Below are 26,318 nucleotides of genomic sequence, written 5' to 3'. Positions count from 1 at the left end.
ACGATATTTGAGCGAAAACATCACGACTTTCCGAAGAAAGTCATCGTCAAGTCCGTATTCCGATCTTGTGCGTCGAGCGAGCCGCCCGGAATAATAGTCTCGCGGTAACATCGCCACTTCGCGGATAAAGTCATTGCCGAGTTCGGATCCCGAACTAGTGCGTCGAGCTGGCTACCCAGGACGATACTTGTGCAAAAACATCGCGACTTTCCGGAGATTGTCATCGCCGAGCCCGGATTTTGACCTAGTGCGCCGAGCGGGTTACGCGAAATGATATTTCCGCGGCAAAATCGCAGCTTCCTAGAGAAAGTCGTCGTCGATTTCGGACCGATATGAACCTGATGTTCCGAGCGGTCATTCTGCGGTAATATTTTTGCGTAAAACCTGTAATTGCGTGGAGAAAGTCATGTTCGAGTTTCGAGTTCGACCTGGTGCCCCGACCGGGTTACCCAGGATAATTGCGAGAATCTTGATGTCGAGAGAAAAATCTACATGTATCGTTTAAAACTCATACATATCAAATCGATGCGCAGCATCTATACATGGATACATTTAGCCTTATTAATCGATTAAATCGATGATATGAAGTTGGCCGGAAGACTACGTGAGACCGCGTGAGACCGCGTTTTGCGTGAGACCGTTTTTTCGTCGGGGATTTTTTCTTTTATCATTCGTATTTAGTTAATACTGCGTTTTTCGGAGACTATGAATGCACTATTTTCGGTCACTTTTTACAAGGAATCGATTTACCGAATCAGAATTACCGTATGTTTTATAGATTTCAAATAATAACGTTAGGTTGTTTTCGCGGGTCCCGAAATCGCAATTCTCGCGTATATAAGGAGCGTGGAGTGACGCTGCTCTCGCCTGTCATACTTGCCATTCGGAGCGCGACACGCGCTCCTCGATTGTAGAATACCAAGACTTTGCAAGACTCAATTTAGTTCTATGAGGTTTTTTCTGTTCGATAGGTGGTTGATCGCAACGAAAATCTAAGCATAAGATAAATTTCAACTACTTTTACATACAATTAAGTAAACTTTTATTTTGAAAATGATCAAAAAATAATAAAATGTTTATTCTATTATTAAATATTCAATTAAAAATTAAAAATATTTAAGCCCCCTTTTAGCCCTTAAAATTGAAAAACGTAAAAAAACATGAAAATATAAATGGAAGTAACAACGAGAAATTATTTTTTGTGCTACCCCAACCTAAAGTAACATTATACTCCCGCTGAGCAAACCAAAATGTTACTTTAGGCTGGGGGATTCACAAAAAATTGTATTTGCACCAATGTAGTGAAAAAAGAAATTTGCCTTGGCTGATAAATTACATGTGCTCTGAGACTTTTTAGTTTTTCACTCCCTAGGTGCATACTATTTTTGATCCCTCCGGCAAAAGTGTATTCTTTCGCCATTCGCGTAGGCTAGAAAAAGTAGCACTTTTGCTCACTCTCGCAGTTTCGGCAGATGCACGGGAGATGGCCAACTCGACCTAGCAACGTAATATTTATCATTTCATCGCTCCAATAACTCAGCCTACAACTCCACAAAACATTAATTTTAACAGAAAAATGGAAAGCTCCGAAATACTATACGTTGTTGATAGTATGTCTACGGACGAAGAAGTGGTTAACTTCAATGAGGAAATATAACTAGTTGTAGAAATCTAAACTTAATGAATAACTTAAAAAACCACTGCCAATTTATTGGCATAGAGCTTTCTCATAAAAAAATATGTTAATGAAAGGGTTTGTTTATTAAAGGAAACATTCGTATTTCATTTTTGAATTTTGAATTCCGTTTTCATTTTTGTATACAAAACTCCAAAAAAACTTAGAGATATCTAGAATTTCGTGTAAGATTCCCTTGCCTGCCGAAAAGACGAACATACATACAGACATTTGTTGGTAATTCAATGTAGTTTCCAATTCCAACGAGAATGAAAAAATTTATTTGATACAAATGTTCGCGATGCTTTCCCCCTCCCCCTCTAACCAGCTCGTCCAAAAATTAATGTATAAATTGATTAATATTCTTATTACTACTATTTTTTTCATAACTTTTGCACGGGAATGGAAAAATACTATTTCTTACACGAGTAAAATAAGAAACACCCGTTTATGCGTAATATGACGCCTTGGCGTGCTTATAAAAGTTTTATTTCTCCCTTTGTAAGAAAATTTACTATTTATCTAATTCCTTTTTTCAACCAGAATCCTAGATTACCTGAGCAAGTCTCCATCCTAAAATTAAATCATTCCTCAAGTTGTGTATAATTCCAATTGAAAGAAATAATTTTTAGACTCCCATGTTGTACCATTTTGTTTTTTGGAATCTTGGCTATAATCTTTTTGTTTAGATTAAATTGTCGTCAGGACAATCCGTGAAGCAAACTTTTAATCATTGGTGCTTACAAGTCAAGTATCCATTGCAAAGTTATTCGATTTTTAATCGCAAAAAGCCGAATGCCATTTTGCATTTCATTAATAACATCGCAAATTCTATTAAAAATGACAATATCAACAGCAATTACTTATTCGTGTAATAAACTATAATTAATATAATTGATTCATTAAAATTGAACAAAAAATAAAAATATATTCTATTTCATTATATACGCAAGTAATTAAAGTTGATTTTATGCTTTGCTTGAGACTGCGACTCTGGCAAATTGTCCATTGAACAAAATAAAACTATATCAAACTAAATTCATCCGATGACTAAGGATATAGGAGACTAGCTACTAGCTAGCTACAATAAGTAGCTTAAATGTATTGAATGCGTACAAGGTTAATATGTGTATAACAATGAATTTATTCTTTTTTAAGTATTAAACTGATTATCTCTAACGTACTTTTAAATTGGGTATTTGAAATGACTGTATTGCCGGTTGTTCAAAAAAAATTTTTCACTTTTCTAGCTGATTCTTGTAAATAGAAAAATTGAAAACATTTACGCTCCGCGTTGGCTCTTAAAGCGAAAAAGTTTGAAACTTAATAATTATATCCAAGTGAAAATTTAAAACTAATTATTGAGATTGAAAAAAAGTAATGGAATAAAAGAATTGACAAAAAAACTTTTAAAAAATGTAATCAAGGAATTTTTGCATTTTTAAACACTTTCAATTGAATTAAAATGATATCTCTTACATACATTGTAGGTTTGTACATTTCCTGGACTTAGACAACTCGACTCTGAAAAAAATGAATATATTTTAATTGTCTTGAGGAAATAAAAACTTAATTCATTAAGAGATAACAAATAATCAAACGTTTATAAATGCACATGTTTTGAGATAATGCTATGATCGCTATAAACAAAAAAATATATGTTGGTCAAAATAATACTTTTTTAAAATTATTATAATACTTCTAAACTAAGGGGGGGGCTGTCTAAGACGAGCAAGACAATAATCATCACTCATAGTATGAGTAACAGCACGGCTAACTGGTGCAGAAGTTGATTCTTGTCATTCCGAAGTCGATCAGCTCGATTTTACTTATTAGGCGACCATCTGTTAAGCGGGAACGTCGAATTTTAATAAAATTCGTTTGCTTTCGAACAGTAGCCCTGAGAAGGCTAAAAACCGAAAGGAGTTTAATAGTTTACACTCTTGTCACTGCCAAGACGGTTTGAAGTGAACTTTTACAAAAGTTCGTTGCTTTCGAATAGTAGCCCTGAGAAGGCTAGTAACCGAAAGGAGTTTAAGAGTTTACACTCTTGTCACTGCCAAGACGGTTTGAATTGAACTTTTACAAAAGTTCATTAGCTTTCGAACGATAGCCTTGAAAAGGCTGGGGACCGAAAAGAATTTCAGAGTTCGCACTCTGCAATTGACAAGACGGTTAGCCTCGATCTTTAGCAAAAGTTCGAGGTCTTTCGAAATCCTACGTGAGGTGGTCCTGAAAAGGACCGAGGTCGAGTTGGCAAGTTCCAATTTGTTAGTTGGCGAGTGATGTGGTGAATGGTCATCGAGATCTGATGTTGTTCCGGAGTCGACTCAGCAACGGGGGGCTGGAAATCCCGTCGAGCTCGTAGACTTGGCTGCGGTGACTCTGCGATGAATCTGACTTGGCCTTGCTGGTCAGTTGCGGCCGGAAAGTCCAGGCTGCACTCGCTGAATGTGAAAAATCGAGGCTCGAAGTGGCCGGTACTTAAGCCCTGGCGGGGATAAGTAGCTTGTGGGTGCCGGCGCCGCGCCACCTAGCGGTCGTTAGTGAAGCTTCTCAACGCAAGAAGTGGGAAGGAGGCTTGGAGAGGAGCGAGAAATAATAAGATTGAGCATTTTTATACAACTCAGGTTTATTAACGTTCCCTAGGCCAAGCTCTCGTGGGCGAGCGAGATCCGACTCCGGAAAGTCCAGGAGTGGAACTGCGTGCCGAATCGAATCGGCGCTGCTTTTTATACGAGCCGGCAGCGGCTAAGTGGCGGAGTGGGGATACGCACGCAGGAGTCTCGTGCCGTTGGCGTATATCACATCTTAGACGATCGAGTCGAAAATCAACTCCCATACTTTGCGCAGAGACGTTAACAACAGTCATTTTTTGTACTGTGCATTTACATATGAAAAATTCAGAGTTTTATTTGCTTGAATAAAATCAATGATAACTCTTTTCTTTAAGATTATATTGTTGCTTTATGATGCAGTGTACTACAGTTGTGACGAGGCACAAGTTCGTGAGCCTGAACGTCGCAGCTGACCGCAGGCAGCCCGTACACCGGCGAAACGTGGTGGCACATTTCGTCACGAAAACGTATAAACGAATGAGATTTTCGAGTGTTTTTCGATTTCGATTAGATTAGGTTTCAGGCTAAGAAGAAGTCGAGCTGAAATGACATCGAGTGCTCGACACCGAGGCCAAATCATAAGCAGCGTCCCGAGTTACGACAAGCCTAGGCCGAGCCGACACAAAATCAGACTGCACAACAACATCTGTATAGCAATCTACTGCGTTGTGACCAAGCAAGCCACGGCACCAGGCAGATAACCACGAGCCGAGCAAGTGTGTGTTCCCGTGTTGATTTTTACGTTTCTCGTCAGCCGCGCTGCCGAGCGATGTAGGTGAACGCTGATGCGTCAAAAGGAACAAAAGGAACACGTGAGGTGATTTGTTCGATGACAAATTACGCTCGTTTAGCTACAGAGACCTTTGTATTTCGATAGGCTACTAGAGCATCTTCAAATGCAGGTTGCTAAGCAACCAATGGTTTTGCTTTTTAAATTGTTTTTTCTAATTTAAAAAAAAATAAAATATTTTAAAATTTTTTCAATAAAATATATTTTTTCCAACTACTTTTCGCCTTTTTAATTTCCTTCTCGACAAATTACGACAGATACGACTGCTCTCTCCAAAAAACGCTTTTTTCTGCCATTCCGCGGCGCCAGTAGTTATGCATATAGCGAATACGCAACTTCGCGACCGCTGGCCACGTGACTACAAGTCGACGACCAGGTACGAGCGCGTCGGCCGGTCTCGTTCGACCACGCGCACTGCGCGGCGGCCATCTTGGCCAAATAGAGTACGCCACGTACGTAACCTGCTACTGCGTAGCAAAGACGCTACCACCGAAAGCGAAACGAGTACGCCAGCAGTACACCTGGTGGCCAAATTTTGAAAGTTCAATATGTGGAATATAGGAATTTAGAAACGTAAACACAACACTTAAATAAGAACAATCTTTATTGTGCGTTAGATATACATGGGACGTGCGGCTGCCCAGAGTCTCGGAGCTCAACTGACACGTGTGGCACGGCTCCAGACGGCACAGTGTCTGTTCGCGTCCCGAGGCTCGATATACAATATATTACAATTTTCTCCGCTGTTTTAATTGCGCTAACCGCGCCGAGCGCCTAGTCTTCGGGATTTCTGCATCAACCAGTTTATTGGTGTGACGCTTACAAGTTTTTCTTGGCGCAACATTGACCGCGTATGAAGCGGGCGAGAGCTGCTGCTCGATAACCCCGTGTATACTTTTCTACGGCGTTACGTCGTAATTTTCGACGCTTACTTTTTGACCCTGCCGAAAAACAACATTTCTTGCGCCCGGGTAGCATTCGCGCTGGACCTGTTGCTTTTCTTCGACGTATTGTTGTGTCGGTATTGGTCGTAGTACATCGAATCTCGTGCGCAACTCGCGGTTATACATCAAGGCTGCTGGGCGTTTACCTGTGGTGCTGTGCGCGCAGCTACGATAGTCAAACAAACACAAGTTGATCGCGTCTTCCAGCGTTTCTCCCCCTTTCATGATTTTGTCCACTTTATGCTTGAAGGTGCGCACGAAATTTTCAGCTGCCCCATTTGTAGCTGGATTGTATGGGGATGAAAAAGAGTGACTTACCTTGTTAGCTTTTAAAAAAGTCGCAAATTCGACGCTTGCGAACTGGGGTCCGTTATCCGGTACAACATGCTTTGGGAGCCCGAATCGTGAAAATAATTTTTTACATTCCTCAATTACTCTATACGTCTTGGTGTTATTTTTGAAATTAATAATCTCCGGCCATTTTGTATGCGCGTCCACCACTACCAGATACATGTTACCTTCGAACGGCCCTAAAAAATCGATGTGTATTCGTGACCATGCTCGTTCAGGCCGCAGCCACGTAGTTAGCTCCGCTTTGCCCGGTTTGTTTTGCATGTCGCTACATATATTACATTCTTTAACAATTCTTTCGATGTCTTCGTCGATGTTAGGCCACCACACATATGACCGCGCAAACATTTTAATCTTTACTACACCTAGATGCGATGCATGTAGCTCACGCAAGATAGTTGGCCTAAGTTTTTTTGGAATAATTATTCTGATCCCCCAAAACAAACAATTGCTTTCCAAGGACAGCTCATCTTTTTTAGCTTTAAAACTGCGTAATTGCGTATCGGTCTCATTAGGCCAACCATCATTTACATATAGCGCGACTTGCTTAGTATTGGGTCACGCTTTGTTTCGCTTTGAATCCGCTTGTTATCGATCTCATGCATACCGCTCTCTACGTAGTAAACCGGCGTAAAATCTCCGCCAAACGATTCGGCTTTATCGTCTACGGGCAGTCGCGACAGTGCGTCGCAGTTGCCGTTTTCTGTTGATTTTATATACTCTATCGTGTATCTGAACCCCGATAAAAAATACGCCCATCTTTGCTGTCTGCTTGCTGCTGTAAGTGGTATGCCTTTCTTTGGCCCGAATATATACTTTAGCGGCTTATTATCCGTACGTAAAACGATTTTCCTTCCATACACGAAATCATAGAGCCGAATGAATGCGAAAACTATTGCGCTCACTTCCTTGTCTATAATCGCTTGGTTAATTTTTTTTTTGGGGGATTTTTTTGGAAGCGTACGCTATCAGTCTTTTGGTGCCGTCATCGTAAACATGTGACAGCACTGCTGCTAACGCGTACGCCGACGCATCGCAAGCCAGAACAAGTTTCCTGTTTGGGTCGTAGTGGGTTAGGACTCGCGGTGATACGAGTTCTGTTTTGACCCACTTAAACGCTTTCTCGCATTCGTCGTTCCATTCGAATTTTTTCTTGTTCGCGCACTCGTATAGTGATTTTAAATTAGCCGATCTATTGGTTAAGAAACGCGAATAGAAGTTTATTAAGCCTAGAAATGATAGTACTTCTTTAGTCGTGGTCGGCCTGAGAGCTTCTACCATGGCCCTGACTTTTTCTATAGACTTGTGCAACCCTCTTTCATCGATAACGAATCCTAATAAGTCAATTTTGTTTTTCATGAATTCCGTTTATTCTATATTTAGTCGTAAATTACAATCTGCCAATCGCTGGCATACCTGTTCTAGTCTCTGCATATGTTCGTCATCATTGCGGCTTGTCACGTAAATATTGTCTAAATATGCTATGGCCCCCGGCACGCCTGTGAGGCATTCATCTATTTTTTGTTGAAATATCTCCGGACATGACGCTACCCACCCCTTCTCCCATTTTCGTATACTGCAATAGTCCCACATGTGTTGTTATTGTTAGTAATTTGCGGCATTCTTTTTCCACCTCGAATTTCATGTACGCGTGCGATAAGTCTAGTTGTGAAAAGAGTTTTCCCCCTTGCAGCCTCGCGAAAATGTCGTCGATTGTATGTAGAGGATAATTATTAATAATCATGTGGGGGTTAATCGTTAATTTAAAATCTCCACAAATTCGAACTTTTCCATTACTTTTTACGATGGGTACTATCGGGGTGGCCTATTCACTCGCTTCCACGCGTTCTAGGTGTCCTAGTGTAATTAATCGCTGTATTTCTTCCTCGACCTGCGGCTTGAGGGTGTATGGTACATGCCTCGATTTTAATGCTATCGGTTTAGCATTATTTCGCAAGTGAAATTTTACAGTGCTTTTGTTGTACAATCCCGGGGATGTATCAAATAATAATTTGTACTTAGTCGTTAGGTATTCTTGAATGTTTGTTGAATTTTACATAACAATTTCTCCAGTGGCCAACAATTCAATGATTTGAGCCACTGTCTCCCGATAAGCGGTGGCCCGGTGCCCGGTATAACATAACAATGTAGTCGCCGTGTTTCGCCGTATAATGATACCTTAATATTAGGAAGCTCTCCCGAAATTTTGAACGTTCGTTCGTCGTATCCGCGTAATATGGCGTTGGTTTTATACATTGGATGCTTAAAGAAAAATTCCGCTTTGAAATTTTCGGAGATAACAATATAGTAGGTACCGGTATCAATTTCCATCGCGATCGACTTATCGTTAAGTAACACGTCGAGGAATGCGGGTTCCGCTTTGTCGGTCGCGCTTGTTTGCTTACTTCCGGCTACTATTGTGAAGAAATCTTCGTGGTAATAGACGCGCTTTGACGACCCTGCTGCGCTGCTGGTTGTCATTGACTCGTCCTCGCTGCTATCTTGACCCGATGTCTCTCGTTCGGCTTGGCTCTGCTCCTCGATGTATTTGACCTCCGGCTTGCTTCTGCACGCTGCTTTTATATGACCTTGTTTTCCGCAGCTGTTACATTTTGCATTTTTGAACCTGCACTCGGATGCCTTATAGTTGCTTCGATTGCATCTATAACACTTGGCTTGCGTGTTTTTGTCACTGTTTGCTTTCCGTTAAGAGTTCTTATCTGCTGATTGGAATTTATATACCTCCGCATGCGGTTTTGTTCCATAACTTCCGCTAGACTTCAAGGCGTTCTTCACCGCGTTTTCTCGGGCTTGCGCTTCTTTGAGTGCTGCTTCGAACGTGAGTTTTTCTACCTTGAACAAGGCTACTCGAGTTTCATGATCTCGAATGCCACACACAAACTGGTCTCTGCAAGCAGTTGCTAAGTCGGTGTAGTTGCAGTGCAACGATACTTTTTTTAATCGCGCCGCAAATTCTGACACACTTTCCTGAATTTCTTGACGCGCCTGGTGAAAAGTCCATCGCTCCATGACCTCTGACGGGTTTGGTGTGAGATGCTTATCCATTAAATCTCGTAATTCTTCATAGCTTTGATCTGTAGGTTTCTTTGGCGCACCTAGATTTCTTATAAGTTTGAAAGCATCTTCGTCAAGTCTCCTCAGCAATATTGCTGCTTTCTTTTCATCCTTCGTGTCTTTGGCTTTGAACAATATTTCAAGCCTGTCAATGAATATTTCCCAGTCGTCTTTTCCAAGTACGAACTCCAGCTTTGCTCCTTCTGCGCTAGACATATCTGACTCTTCGTCGCTTTCGCTGCTGCTATGACTGCCCGTGCTCGAGCTTTCGAGTTCTTTTTTGTTTCCTCTTCCGGATTCGATGCGTTATTTCGCAGCACTGACACTAGAATCTTTCTGAGTTCGTCTAATTTAGCATTAGAGTCGACTTCTTGCTCCCTCGCACGCAACTCCGCTAGTACTTGCTCCTTATTCAAATTGTATACCCTACCAACTTTAACTTTGGTAATGTCTGTGTCGGTCTTACCGTGATCACTCATGAGCACCACACCTGTGCAATATTGCCACTCGCGGGAGTCCTCGTCGCCACTGTGGAATATAGGAATTTAGAAACGTAAACACAACACTTAAATAGGAGCAATCTTTATTGTGCGTTAGGTACATGGGACGTGCGGCTGCCCAGAGTCTCGGAGCTCAACTGAACCGTGTGGCACGGCTCCAGACGGCGCAGTGCCTGTTCGCGTCCCGAGGCTCTGTATACAATATATTACACAATAAAGTGACTTTTTTTAGAAACTTGATCTAGCGAGTAATCATTTTTGATTGTTGTACAGTAAATTGCTCTATTAAATAGAGGATTTCCTCGGCTAAAATTGAAAGGTGAGTCACCTAGGCCCAAAAGCTCGGCCCAGACTCGGTGGAAGGCCCAGCACATTTTCAGAAAGGTAAGTAGACGTACAAGAGGTCCCGACGTAAAAATTATCAAAAAATTATGAAAAATTGTCAAAAAAGTTATTTTTCCAATTTTTCAGGGCCCAAACATATATTTTTTATGTAGTTAATTTAGAGGGTCTCAAAACTGTGCTTATCATTATTGAAACATCACGCGGAAATAAATTGGTGTATGCTTTTCATAAAACACAGAAATAAACAAATTTTTTTACGAATACGATATACACATTAAAAATAGATTTTGAAAAATAACGATTAAGAATTTTTAATTTCAATACCTTTTAGATATGATTCTTTATCTTCAGATAAGTTTTTATCCACCTCCTGTAAATTATAAATAACTATATGAATTTTATATTTTATCGACAAGGTGCTACCGCATTTTTTAAAATTAAAGGTGATATTTAAATTTTTAGCATCAAACAGAAATTTTCATTTAAATTAACATATAAATGTGTAACTATTCGTTAACAGCGTCAATATATACAAAATACAACCGCTGAGAATGCACATGCAACGGGGACATTCATAGTTTTGGTAATGTATCATTTATTTAGCTAAAACTCAAAAATATTAGAGTACTCGAGATTGTCTCTGGGCAGCGCAGTTCCCGCTAATGCGAAAACTGTTAACACTGTTTACCGCTCCGCGAGAACGCAATAACAGCAAATCAATCGCCACAGTCGTGTCGATTACACTATGGAGAGTATTAATCGGTGCGATTTAACAATTACTGAGTCGATCATCACACCCTAAGTAAATTATGATTTTACGCAAAGTGTAAATAATCGCGAATTGACCAAATATCGAATGTTGAATTCGGTAATACTGAGCAACAAGAAATACGAATGTGACTGAATGAGAAGAGTAATAATAATAATTAATAATGATTATTAATAATCGTGTGCCCGCCTTTTATAGCTGTAATTCGCGGCATCTAATGAGCTGTGTTTTTTTTCGCGACATGCAATGTGCTGTGTTTTTTTTCATGGCATTAAATGAGGTGTGTTTTTTCTTCGCAGCGCTCCGATGAGGTGTGTTTTTACTTGTAAGCAACGGCGATATATAAGAGTTCAACGCCCAATAGAAATATAAGTTCAAGCTCGTCACAAGCAAGATGAGGCTAGTTTTGAGGTTAGGTTCGTACAAGGTTTCCTTCAGGATTATGTTTCTGAAAACGTTTCTCAAAGTATTTACTATAGAGTCTCTGGCCAGTTGTAGACTGCCGTTGGTGCACAAAAAAACATGGTTTTTAGACGTTCATAAACCACTTTTTTTCTTCTTTCTCTCGCTATAAAATAGCTATTCTAAAGTACAATTCCTTTCTCTTTAGAACTAGAATATTTGAAAAAATTTTAAAAACACGCTCTTTGAGATATTCGACTTTTTCTCAACGATTTTTCTAAGAAAAGTGGAAAATGTTCGAAAATTTGTCCCCCACTATCGGAAATTTGAAGTGACTTTTATGTTTTATTGCTTTTATCTTTTATCGCTAGAAATTTTTATCGCTCAAAAATCACCACTCTTATCCATAAAGATGCTTTTTGGCGTGGAAAAAAATACTTACCGCAGATGAATACTTTTCGAACCAAGCCTGCCAAGTATCTATCCTTTGCTTCTGAAGATGATAAGGTATCATGAATTCTTTTGAATTATTTTTCATTATTAACATTGCTCAGTTCTCTGTGGAATAGAAAATAAAAAGTGTTTTTAAGAACTCTGAGGTATCTTCAATTTGAAAAACATAAAAACTTAATTAATTCAGTGAGAAAAACTGAAATAGAGAATATTACTTTTCCTACCCAAAATTCAAAGTATTTTAACGCTAGAATATATAAAATAATATTAAATAATGAATTTGTAAAATAACTATTTAGCAAAATTTTGAATAATTACACAGCCACACAAAAAAATGTTCGAGTCTACTGACCAGACCTAGTGGACTGTATGTTTTTGGAGTCGCTGAATCTGAATCCAGGGTCGGTTTCAAGATCATTTGAAGGTTAAATAAAGGTACAGTGGTACAAAATCTGAAAAATTCATACATTGGTTTTTGAGGATGCTAAATGCAAATCTGAAGTCAGATGACCTTCAGGAGGTCACCCTCAAGAACATATAAAGGACAAACTAAGAGAATTCAATATTAATATCCGAAAAAAATCACATCAATAATTGAGGGTCGCTGAATCATAATTCGAGGTTATTTTGACAATATCTGGATATACAGAGGTCATTTGAAAGTCATTTGAAGATCAGATCATAAAATAAGGTGAATAAAAAAAGAAAAAACTCATAAGTAGGTTCTTGAGGATGCCAAATCTAAATCGATAGTCAGATGACCTATATGGAGTCACCTTCAAGGTCATTGAAAAGGTTAAATTAATGGAAAGAAGTAAAAAATTAAGAAAATATTTTTAATTTTGCATGCATTTTTACTTTTTTTTTGTAACGCATTTTTTTTTCTTCAAACGATCGGCGTAATGTATGCTATTTGCGTTTTTTATCTTTTTTATTTTGCATCTCTATATCTCTCTTCATGATCCAGTGGTAATCGATCATCATCGCAACATTCCATCTATCTTGATACTACTGCTCCATACTGTTTATGTCCTGATGGAATCGTTCTCCAAGCTCGTTGCTAAAATCTAATAAAAAATAAGTCGCTACAGTTTTTCGGGAACTAATCTGAATGGTTATGCAAGAAATGCAGTTTTTGAATACAGAAATGCAGAAATGTTGAAAAATAACAATTTTCTGGTTAAGATGACTGCGATTCAAATAACTGCATGGTTTAGCTTCAAAAAGTTTGTAGAAAAAATATTCTAGGTAATTATAGAAGGCATACAAAATTTTAATATCAACGATGATAAAAAATTTCAGTGAAATAGGATGTAATATGTCTCATAAACTACATTCCTCGCATAACAATTCTGATAAGTTCCCGAAAAACTGTAACGTTTCAACGACGAGCATGGAGAACGATTCCATCAAGACATAAAAAGTATGGAGCAGTGACATCAAAGTAGATGGGATGTTGGGATGATGGCCGATTACTTCAAATGACCTTGAAGGTCACCCCATGAAGGTCATCTAACACTTGGACTTCGATTTAGCATTCTCCAAACTCATGTTTCAATTTTTTCAGATTTTATTTTATTTTATTTTATTTCAGATTTTTGTTATTCACAAGTACTATTTAATTTTTATATTGCATTGTCTCAATAAGTAAAGTTTGGGCAAAGATTCTGTGCACCACAAAGAATATTGTGCGCCGCAAAGGGCAACAGCAAGCCTTGAGCAGCATTGTGACAGAATTTTTTCGATGTTCGTTTATAGGGAAGAAAATTATATTTTTGGCAATAATAAAAGTACCCAAACTAAGATAAAAACTCTAACTATCATTAGGCATATTGGGTATTGTGTTTCAAATTATAGATTTTTTATACTAGTCGAAAATTCCTTAAGTTCGCCATCATAGGGGGTTCTCCCCTAAGCTAATTTTCGAGAATTAAACTATTGAAAATTGACTTTTTAACACGGCGTATATGGGAGCAAATCTACTTTTGGACACTATTTATTGGATATCTTGAAAAATATATCATGCAGCTTTTCAAGAAACTGCAGACTTACAGTTGAACATTTAATCTTTCAATTGGTTAAATAAAAAATACATGTTGCGTTTCATGCCTTCATTTAAATGAACGATACTTTCAAACAAACTTGATTTTCAATTATGTTTGAAAGATTCAACGACGTTCGAGAGATTTAACGATGTAGTTACCCCTGTGTTCGCTAGATGGCACAGTTTTCAGAGAGAAAAGCTTGCTCTCTGCCCGTGCGCTCGTGCCGTGGTGCTTCGTACCTCTTTTCTGTGCGCAAGAGTTCGGACGTGTTTCGCACAGCATACGTATAACCTGTATTACTGAACTTGGAAATGGGTAAACGTAAATCCGAAGTAACCGTTGACGAGATAGAGAAGAAGATGCAGAAGCTACAGGAGCAAATCGACATTCTGCGTCGAGATCGAGACTTGAATGAAAATGAGAGCGAGGACAGCAGCGCGGAGAGTGATCCTGAGGATGACGGGAATGATAAAGAAAACGGTAAGCGTGCCTTGAAAGGCGTTTCGTTGAAGCACGTACGTGCAACTGCGTCACTGCATTACATACACGATAAGTACTTTATCATAGCGAAATGTAACTCGCGTACAATATACGCATAAGACAACGTAAGGTAAACTACCCAGTCGCTGGACAGTTAGTAGCGGCGTGGCGGAATATTGATGTTTTGAGTCTCCTAGTGAGCATATAGACATGAATGAATACCCATAATGGATAATTTATGTCTTAATCAATCGTTTAAAACCACTTATATTAACTTTTGAGCAGTAGTTTATGAGAAATTAGAATGAAAAGATAAACTCTTCGTGAGCCTATAACTGGACATGCAAAATGCGACTTATGCCTCTGTCCCGAATTTATAAGCCCAGTAGCTGGACAGCATAGATCGAGACGCGTCACGCGCTCGACTTGTCGCATCACACGAGTCCGCACATATATAGGGGTAAGGCTCAGAATTTTTTAAATAAACCTGCGCTCGTATGTCACCGGTTTTGGGACCTTTTTACCATGTACTATAACATACCAAAAGCGCGTCAAGATCGGTGACATACGAGCGCAGGTTTATTTAAAAAATTCTGAGCCTTACCCATAGGTAATAGGTTAGGCCTGGTGTCCCGCTACCGGACAAGAGTCAATTTTTCCATGCCGAAAGATGGACACTGACAATTTGAAAAAGTAATAATTTTTATTTTTATTTTTTCAATTTTTATTGAATTGAGAATTGTTTATAGATTCTAAAAAACTTTACTTTGAATCAAACAAATGAATATCAAGTGAGTAATAGTCTAAAGACTGAAGTGTCAATTCCTTAAGGAAAGCAGTAAGGCCAACATGGCAGCCGCTTCGGCAATCGTCTGACCTATCTATCATAGATATTTTATGTAAGAATAAAGAATTTTTCACGTATTCAAGTGTAAGTTATCAATGTAATAGGGTCTTAGGTTGATTTCTAAATTATCATAATCATGAAAAAGGTCATATAATCTTATTTTCAGAATATTTTTGATAAGATGTCTAGAATTCGGTCGTGTCCAGTATTGGGGACGTTTACCTTACAAGATACGCTAATAACCTCCAAGCGAGGGACACTGCGTACAAGATACGCCTATAGTCTCGAAGAGAGGCTCATCGCGTACAAGTTATGCGTAATGCAAGGCTATAGCCGAAATGCCAGAAACGTGCAAAACTTGTTAATAACCTCCAAGAGAGGCTCATTGGGTACAAAAAAAGCGTACCCAGAACGCAAAACGTCGTTCGCGACAGCACATACAAGCTATGTGATCACCTTTGCAGACAAAGTTTCCGATCACGGAACACATACGTTATAATAATGAGTTGTATATATGACACACGGACACAAAAAATGCGCATAAGGTAACTGTATGTTTTGTGTCTAAATCAGGTAACACTGGGAGACAGGAGAAGGTCGAGGAAAACTCAAAAACAACATCTAGCAGAATCGATGCTATGGGCTAAGACCCAACAATCTTCGACAAGATCGACGTACCTATTATGAGTAGTACGTACCTAATGAGCATATGGAAAAACTGTGGAACATTTGGACACACGAGGGACTTGATTATACAACCTTCGAATTTTTACTTGAGCAATATAAGCTGCCTGAATTCATTGTCACGCCGGAAATAAATCCGGAAATAACAGAAGTCATGGAAGCGAATGCCACCAGACGCAACAAATTTATGAAACAAGCGCAAGACTTGACCGCTAACACTATTATTACCACTGGCTCATCCTTAGTGGTGTTGATGGATGATGATGAAATGGTGGACCAGCAACATCACAAAGATTTCCAAGTCCCTTGGAAAAATTGTGTACCATGCAACCCTCTTCTCGGATGCCTCAAAATTCGGCTGGGGATTTAAAACGCCCTTTTAAAGTTTGCTGCGGATAAGCTCAATGTAAATATTCTGCTGAGAGTTTACAACACCACTGCTTTACCCTATATTAATAAGATGGGGGCATACAACACCCTAGGTTGCTCTACTTATCGGGCAAAATATGGCAGTGGTCAGAAAGAAGGAACATATATTTGTTCGCAAGCTACATAAAATCGAGCGAAAACATTGAGGCAGATTATCCATCTAGAATAAACCCGGACACTGAATGGAGCCTATCGAACATGGCTTTTAAAAATATCACTTACGTACTTGGCCAGTCAGAAATGGACTTATTTGCTACAAAACAAAACGCGAAGTGCAAAGTCTATGTTTCAAGATTCCCAGAAATCGACGCAGTCGAAGTCGACGCGTTCCCTTTCTCGTGGGGGGAGAAAGAAATTTTATGCTTTTCCTCCGTTCGCAATCATTCTCAAGACATTGCGAACAATTGAAGAAGACGGAGCCATGGTCATTTTGGTGGTGCCAGATTGGCCCAACCAATCCTGGTACCCTCTATTTCATAAAATGCTCATAAAAGCATCCATGTTTTTAAACAATAATTATGTTGCAATTTGTCCTTCTAGGGGGATGCGAATACCTGCCACGAGTTTGATTGCGGGGCTAGTCTCCGCAAGGTGTACGAGCTAAAAGACGTTCCGCACGAGGTAATTGACATCATGATGGCATCAATAACTCCAGCTACATTCAAACAGTACAAATCAGCATTAAAAGAATGGTTCAATTATCTAATCTAAAGAGAACACCAACTTTTTCAATCCGTCAATACACGCGGTACTAAAGTGCCTTATAAAAAAGTACGGCGACGGAGCGTCACACGGGTTACTTAATACACACAGAAGTGCTATTTCTCTCAAAATAAAATTGGGGAAGACCCGTTGGTATGCAGATTTTTAAAGGGTGTATACAGAAACAGACCAAGCACGACAAAATATAGCTTCACCTGGGACGTGTCAGTCAGATATTGTTAAAATAGTAAAAAATGACGGTATTGAATGAGGTCAATCCCTAGAGCTCGGACTGCCGCTTCCATATATCATTCATCTACCACAATTTTTCACTAATAATATCTCCGGTTCTGTTGGTCGTATCAAGACTAATAAAAAAAGTAAATTTTTGTCTTTTTGCGTACAATAAAATTAAAAAATTCAATAGTTTAGAAGTTGTAGCCGTATAAATAATTAATTTGTTTATAACAAATTACTCGACCGAGAGTTGAAAATTCGGATTCAGCGGGTCAAAATACGTAAAAATACGCTTCGTTTCTTGTGGGACCTTCCAATCCATATACGAAACCCCCTCCGCGCCTAGACTATAAACAATTACACGCGAAGACTGGAGTTTCAATACGACGCAACTTTTTACCTAATTGATGAAATGATTTGAAACTTTACCAAAATTATCTTCACATATTGTACTTTAACGTAGTATTATGCAAAATTTCAATTTCAAAAATTTATAACACAACTTTTGCAATTGAAAAAAAAGTCATGTTTGGTCGAAATTTTTTAAAATAAATTCGCCATTTTGTTATAAATAATAGCGAAGGTTTCGGACCAAGTTTATATCATTGTTGACTAGTTAAAGAGTGGTGTCATAAAATTTCATCCAAAAATATTGATTACTTTCGGAGATATCGCGAGTTGAAGTTGAAATTCGTTAAAATTCGTTTTATGAAAAAACAACGGTTTTTTACAATTATTTATATCTGCCACCCATCTAATTTTGTCTAACTTTTTACAGTAAGTGCTCCTAGGTGTGTTACCTTTCAGAAAAATCATGTTCGAATCTGTTTTAAATTTTGTAACGCTTTTTCGTTAAAAAGAGCTCTTTTTGAGGGTAATCTGCAGGCCTAATACGCGCATGCGAGAGCGAGATAGTAAGAGATACGCGCGTCGAGTCTCGGCAGCGGGCAGCAGCAGAAAGCAAATCTAACTAGCTGGCGCGGCAGCCAATCACAGCGGGTAGCGCAAACCGACGCTGTATAGGCAGTTACACTACCAAAGTTGCGCTCGCTCGGACGGACGGACGGACGCTCGGTTTTTACGGGTTTACTCCTGATAGCAAACGCGAATATAGATGTTTCACATAAAAAAAAAAAAAAATTGCTGATAATCTCTGAATAACTACACGGTTGAATCTCTCGAACGAGGCATGAAACATAATTTAAAGATCAAACGAACTTGTGAAGTTCGATCTTAATTATGTGAAATGCCTCGTTTGAGAGATAATCACCCGCCCAAAACTTTTCAAATTTCCCAACCCGGACAGCATTTCTCTTTCCTGCAATACTTGATGAAAACTCAAACTTCCTTCTAAAGGTATGAAGCACCACGGCACGAGCGTACGGGCAGAGAGCAAGTTGATTGAAAGTATATTTATTGGTGTTAATATTATACATTGCCACGAGTAACGATACATACGATTTATACATACAAGAAGTATTATGTAGAAAAACTTCAGAGCGGCAGAGAGCAAACTTTTCTCTCTGAAAACTGTGCCATCTAGCGTACACAGAGATAACTACATAGTTGAATCTCTCGAACGATGCCTTTCACGTAATTAAGATTGAATTTCACAAGTTCGTTTAATCTTTAAGGCTCCTTTATACAGAGGGACAAATACCGACATACCGATATTATTTGTACCCATTTTTTTTATTCTCTAGACAACTATTGAACACAGAGAGAAAATATACGCGATTGAGGGAGGACATGTATCAAGCAAGAATCGCCGGAACGCTTGCCTGGCTCAATCGCTGGCTGTCCGGCGATGATATCCGGAGACTCCACGCTGGGACTTGAGTCGAACTACGGCCGCGCGGCATTATTTAGCCTAATCGCTAAATTTATAACTCACTGAAAAAGTACCTGAATGCACTTAAAAAAATAAATAAATCCACCATTCCGATAGGAAATTGTCTTAGCTTTCCAATGGTATGGTCAAATTTTCCGAAATTTTCATTTTTTCCCGAGAAAATCGCCGGGAAACCTTAAAAGTCGAATATCTCACAAAATAGGTTGACTCAAGTTCCAGCGTGCGAGCGACCAAAGCGACGCTAGAGTCTCCGGCTATCATCGCCGGACACCCAGCGATTGAGCCAGGCAAGCGTTCCGGCGATTCTTGCTTGATACATGTCCTCCCTCAATCGCGTATATTTTCTCTCCGTGAACTTGAAAAATCGTGGGAGTGATTATGAAACTTATAAAAATGTGCCTGTGGCGCCAGTTTTCAATAAAATGTTTAATGAAATCATTTTAACTAATTGTTTGAGAATACGTTACTTTTTAGGTTACAAAAGGGGGATAATAGAAAATCAAGTTTGTTTGAAAGTACTGGTCATTTAATTGAAAACTGGCGCCACAGGCACATTTTTATAAGTTTCATAATCACTCCCACGAAATTTCAAGTTCGATGGTTGCCCAGAGAATAAAAAAAATGGGTACAAAATAATTACGTACTTGTTATCGACTGAGTATGTGTAGAGAGCCCTTAAATCATCCCCTTTTCATAACCTAGAAAGTAATGTATTCTTAAACACTTAGTTGAAATGATTTCAATCAACATTCATTGAAATCTAACGACATAAGGTTATTCGTATAAATTTCATAATCACTCCCACAAAATTTCAAGTTAAGTAGTGACCTATTCAATGAAAAAAGTGGATACAAAGTAATCATGTATTCGTTATCGACGGAGTGTGTATGTAGAACCATTAATGCAACATACCCAGTTAAAAATAGTATATCAGATCTGACTCCAGATCTGATGTCAGATCTGATATAAGTTCTGGTGAACGTGGATCAGATCTTATACCAGATTTTATATCAGAATTTGCATACGATAATCAATATTAGCACTTACATCAGATCTGATATCAGATCTAATGTCAGATCTGAAGTGACTGTGACGCCTTTAATTATTTAAACAATAAGTATATTAATAATTAAAATTTAATAACAAATCTTAAACAATGAAAGTTATCGAAGTAATTTAAATTCACTTTATCAAAAACCCAAACCTTAGAGGAATTATTCTTAAAGATGTTAACAATATGATTATTAAAATACAAGTAAATTTATTATTAAATTTTAATTATTAATCAATTTATTGTTCAAACAATTAGGAGCAATACAGTTGTTTCAGATCTGACATTAGATCTGATGTGAGATCTGATGCAAGTTCTGATGAGGTCGATTATCGCATGCAAATTCTGATATAAGATCTGGCATAAGATCTGATGTGCATTCACCAGAACTTACATCAGATCTGATATCAGATCTGGAGTCAAATATAACATTCCATTTTCACCTGGGTAAACACGACTGATATACTTTTTTCGAAATATAAAACCAGCTTAAATTTATAGCAAAAAATCAATGATTTTTTTGTCTTTTAAAAAAAGAGATGAGGAAAATTTGAAAACTTTTATAAAACTTTATATGCTTTGATAAAATCTTCAAACCTTTCATACACTTTTATCAGTTATTTGTTTTCAACAAAAAATTACTTAAAATTTTAAGCATAGTTAGTGATAACATTTTTTAATCTTGAAAAAGAAAATAACATAGAAAAAAATGTTATAACTTTTATATCTTATAAATCAGTCCAAAATCTAATTTTCCAACTAATTTTACAAAAGTTCAAAAAGTTTATAGTTAATAGAAACTCAATTTTGCTGGGATACACCCTTGCTAACTATGTTAAAAGTATTCTGCATTCGAACGAAATAAACAAATCTTACAAAGTTTTTAATCATAGAATTATGGTACTCTTGGTTCATTCAAACTTTTTCTCAGACTTCCTGGAATAATTTGTATTTTAATAATTAACAAGATGATATTTATAGAAGCCTACACATCAATGGTCAATGAAGTTGTTTTAACAATAAAACAGATTTCAAATCAAGTATGTCAATTTCAGTTTAGCAAGTTTATACAAATTAATTTGAATATTAAGCTTTTAATTTTCAGGCACATCCTGGATTATTCCTATTAATTTTTTCAAGGGTTCACATCATAAACCAAAAATTTCTGTATAAAACTCAATTTCATAAAGGTACACAAATAATTGGAATATAAATTAATTTTAAAATGAATATAAAAATATAGCCTAATACTTATTTTTATATTTATTTAGGTATCGTATAAAGGAAAAAGTTTGAAAATCATACTAATTCTTTTTCAATTATTCAATTCTGATTGATTTGGCTTTTTATTTAATTCTTTTATAATTATCATTAAAAATTTTCATATAATTTATGTTAATTTTCTTTAAATTTGTCAATGGATTAGAAAAATATATTTTGGAAGTTCTGGTCATCAATTATAAATTATGTTAGAAAAGATAAAATGAAACAATTTGTTACTTCAATAGTGGACTTTGAGTAATAGGACTATAATAAAAAATTAATCGTGTTTTTAATTAAGTATTTGAATATATTGACTTTCTACTTTTACAATTGAAGATGCAATTAAAGTCAAGATAACAATAATTTAATAATTTTAATATTTTGAAAAATACATAAGCAATATGTAGATATATTATTATATTTACATAAATATATATAAACTTTGTTATCAGTTTCAAGATAACTGTTCTTTAATACTATTGTAATAATTTGATTTGCTTATGCAATATGTAATTAGTTATCTAAGTTGGGATAAGCAGCTCACAAAGTAATTAATAATAACTAGTCTATTGTTTATTTTTTCCATCACCATGATTTTTCTTCAAGCTTTGGATCGAATCAATTTGAAATAAGTTTTGATGTTCATGCAGTACTGATCAATTTTCATTTTTATTTAATGTACAATTATAGATATAATATGATTAATTACGTTAATATAAGCTTAATCATTACTCAGTGACATATCAGATGATACTTTTCAATAATTTTAAATTTATTATGCCAATTGAAAAGAATACAGACACCTGTATCCTTTTTAAGATATAGTATAAATTTAACAATTTAAATGTCATTCAAATTTGAGAAAAAATTGTTTTCAGATTTAACTTATGAATTTAAAATTGATGAAAAATATTAATGAATATTGAAAAAAAAAAACAGAAATATTAGTAGTACCCACTTTTGATGTTACGTTAGCCATTAAGTACAAATAAACCCAATAAATATCGAGTACACACTGTGAACTTATGAAAAACTAATACTGGTGTAGTTAAAGATTACTATTCTGCAAGTTTCATGTCGATGACATTATTGTTTGTTTTTTTAGTGTTATCATGATAGAGTATTTTCATTACATATATTTGTGGTTATGAATGAAATATTTTACACAAAGTACCAACATACGACTGGCTTAAGGCCTAACAGACACCATAAGTAGCGCCATAGTTGGATGGAACAAGGAACAGTTTCGGATGTAATTTCATCGTGATTAACTCTACTTCATTTTTGTTCAATATTGGGTTTTTTCGGTTTTCGGACCCGACGTTTCGTCCGAAAAAATCTGAAAAATTGAGTTTATGTATTTGAGTGCAGAAAATGAGAAAAAATGTTTCATTTTTTCAAAGCTCCGTGTTGTCATGAGAAATTATCCTAGACAATTAATTTCGTTGTTCTAAGAATATTTTACTGAACCCGAAAAAATCTGAAAAATTCAAGTTCATTAATTTTATTGTGATGAAAAACAGAACAGAATATTTTTTTGTTGGTTATCGAATCCTATGACCAGGAATACATTTTTTAAATTTTAACAATTTTTCGCAAATCCTTGAGTGCGAAAAAATTGTTTCAGAATTGAGACCGAGTCGTTCTTGTGGACGGTACGAAGGATATTGTGAAAGTCCCGGCTTCTGGTTTATTTTTCCGTGTCTATTACATCTTAAAACAGCGTCCAAATACGTACGTACAAATGTGCGAGCAAAAAATTTTAAAAAATATTATTTTGACACAGATATTCATAGATTATTGGGATTTAAGGCAGCATTTTAATTTAAAACTTTTTAAAAACCTTTTTTTCATTGCATTATCATAGTATTTTTAATTCTAAGAATCGACTCCTAAATTTTGATTTAGAAATTCAAATTCTAAGTTAAACTCATGATTGTGTGAAAGTATGCGTACACGGCACTTGTTTATAACTTTTAAACCCACCTGTTTAGAGAAAATCAACTTCGAAAAATCGATTCATTGCATCAAAATATGCCTAGAAACGTATAGAAATAGCATGCAGTTCGAAATTTTTACGAAAACCCTGCCAGCGTCCGGACTAATCTATAATTTTGAAAAACTATAAGCATTGTACATGCATAATATCAGATTTTTATGCATTTGAAAAATATTTTACTCCAACCAATTTTTTTAATCCTTATTGTAACAAGTGCGCGAAGCAGTTGATTTATCCAAGAGTTGTTTTCATCCGAGCGTAGCAAGGGTGCGAAGACTCCTGGGGGAGTCAACTTCCTCGCAGACTAGTTTTGAATATTTTTAAACCCTGCTCGCGAGAAACTAGGGGTTTCTGACGCTTTAAGGTTAGAAAACCCGTATGTTACGCGCAAGCAGTGTTAAAAAAACTATTTATTTGAAGTCTAAAATTTAATTCTTTTGTAACAATTTTGGTACGAGGTTCAACAATGATAAATGAATGCCGTATATATTAAAATTAACTAGATTTTAATTTTCAACAGATTCAGATTTTGATAATAAATCCTTAGTGTTGTTACAGGCAAACCCCGATTTAAGGCAAAAGCAGAAATGCCTATGATTTTAGGACATAACCGAAATGCCGTTCAAATTATAGGAAATTTCTAAACAAATTAGGCAAAACCCGAAACGACTGAAAATTTTTAGGCAAAACAAGTTATGCCTAACCGATTTTAGGCATTTTCGTGTAGCCCCCTCGGAGACGTCGGTCAGTCGTGATATTATCGACATAAAAGTATGTAGTATTTTATTCATTACATCTTCAGTGTATCTGCTGTGTATCTAAAGCAGAGCCTCAGCTATCCCAAAAAGCTGGAAATGTGCCTCAGCTGCCCTCAGAAGTTGAAACTGAGCCTTCACAGACTACTGCTCCAAAACCAGTATCTTCTACTTCAAGAATATTGAAAGCCAAAAAACGGGCCGCTGAAGCTTTGCACCATCAGGCTAAGCAAATGAAAACACGTTCAGACAGTAAACAAAAGCCCCTAACGGTCGGTGATTGTGTTATGGTACCTATTAGGGATTAAACGATAATCAGAGCCCTCTGTAAATTCAATACGGCCGTCCCATAAGAACTTTAAAACAGCCCGAAAATTTCAATATTCTTGAAGTAGAAGTTACTGGTTTTAGAGCATTAGTCTGTGAAGGCTCAGTTTCAACTTCTGGGGGCAGCTGAGGCACAGTTTCAGCTTTTTGGGATATCTGAGGCTCTGCTTTAGATACATAGAAGATGCACTGAAGATATAATGAATAAAATAATACTACGTAGTGTTTATATCGATAATTTCACGACCGACCGACGTCTCCGAAGGGGCTATACGAAAATGCCTAAAATCGGTTACGCATAACTTGTTTTGCTTAAAAATTTTTAGTCATTTCGGGTTTTGCCTAATTTGTTTAAGAAGTTCCTATAATTTGAACGGCATTTCGGTTATGTCCTAAAATCATAGTCATTTCTGCTTCTGCCTAGGAAAAATGCACTTTTGCCTAAAATCGGGTTTTGCTTGTAACATAAATTAGAGTGGAGCAAAAAAAAAGTTTTTAAGCCTGAACCGTAAAAAGTTGCTCAATGATGAGAGTAATCATCCCCCAAAAAGATTTTGAATTTAACCGAACTTTTAGGGTGGAAATTTTGATTTGAAGGCCATGCTTTTTATGTTTTTTTCAATTTCTCTCTTTTTCAAAACGTATGGTCACTGCAATGTCTTAGATAACTCAATGCTGCTACTTTTTATATGTAAGATGTAGTCGATTAGAACCTGATTAGATTTATTTATATGAATAAAATCAACTATTTACATGTTGCTTCTATAGAGTAGTTATTGAAAACATCTCATTCCGGTCTTTAAGAAACAAGAAGATTTAAAAAAAAATTAAGAAAACTAAATATAAAATAATTAATAATATTTTTGACTCGTGTATTGTTTGTTAATAATTCCCTATTTGATTCCTATTTTACATAAACCATCTTTTTTCCAAACAATTCCCATAATTTTCCCGAAGAGCTTACTTTATTAACATTGAGTATAGGTACTATAACACAATTACTTACTGTGATGGCTTCTTTTGCAATTTCGGATAAGTGACATGTAGCGGTAACTTAGGTACTAATTAGTATTAATGTCAGTCATATCATGTCCGACTCACGTCTCAAAGAAGATTACACAAAAATACCTAAAATCGGTTGGGCATTGCTGGTTTTTTGTCTAAAAAGTGTTAGGCATTGCGGCTATTGCCTAAAGAGTTTAGAAATTTCCTAAACTTCTAAAGGCATTGTGGTTATGTCCAAAAATCATAGACATTTCTGTTTTTGCCGAGGCGAAAGTGGTTTTTACCTGACAGCACGGGTTCTGCCTATAACATATACAAGAGAAATATAGAAGAATTATCCAAAATCTAAAATGTGTTTAGAATTCTTCATATAGAAAATTATTCGCTCACGTAATAGGATAGTGGCCAAGGACGAAATTATCACTTTTCAATAAATGCCTTCTACCTTACCGATTTGTCAATGGGTTTATTTTTGTACCATTGTTAACATGAAAAACATCGATTTTTCTGAAGTCATCACGCACAGTCATAGGCAAAATATTAGCACAGCAACAAGATATTTTTACTAAATTTCTAAACTTTAAATACAAACAATACATTGACATAAAATAATATTGTCTGGTTGGTAATCATGTAAGATCGTTTAAAATTTCAAAAAAATTATTCTATTTTAAACATAAAAAACTTTGATATAACCTAATAATTAGTAACTGCTTCATG

General features: G+C 36.7%; 1 protein-coding gene across 1 annotated transcript in view; it reads right to left on the bottom strand.

The window, feature by feature from the left end:
• LOC106651202 overlaps nt 1–22,677 on the bottom strand; it is a 28,685-nt gene extending 6,008 nt beyond the window's left edge. Inside the window, exons 1-4 of the mRNA XM_014369622.2 lie at nt 22,471–22,677; nt 11,912–12,027; nt 10,623–10,668; nt 3,159–3,199 (exon numbers count right to left, since the gene is read on the bottom strand). Of these exons, the coding sequence (XP_014225108.1) occupies nt 3,159–3,199; nt 10,623–10,668; nt 11,912–12,016 (192 nt within the window). The 5' untranslated portion in view covers nt 12,017–12,027; nt 22,471–22,677. The remainder of the gene's footprint in view (nt 1–3,158; nt 3,200–10,622; nt 10,669–11,911; nt 12,028–22,470) is intronic.
• Between the last annotated feature and the right edge of the window lie 3,641 nt (nt 22,678–26,318).

Source organism: Trichogramma pretiosum, unplaced genomic scaffold (genome assembly GCF_000599845.2).
Source record: "Trichogramma pretiosum strain Unisexual culture from Peru unplaced genomic scaffold, Tpre_2.0 scaffold8, whole genome shotgun sequence".
Lineage (NCBI taxonomy): Eukaryota > Metazoa > Arthropoda > Insecta > Hymenoptera > Trichogrammatidae > Trichogramma > Trichogramma pretiosum.
This window is presented reverse-complemented; position numbering and strand designations above follow the sequence as displayed.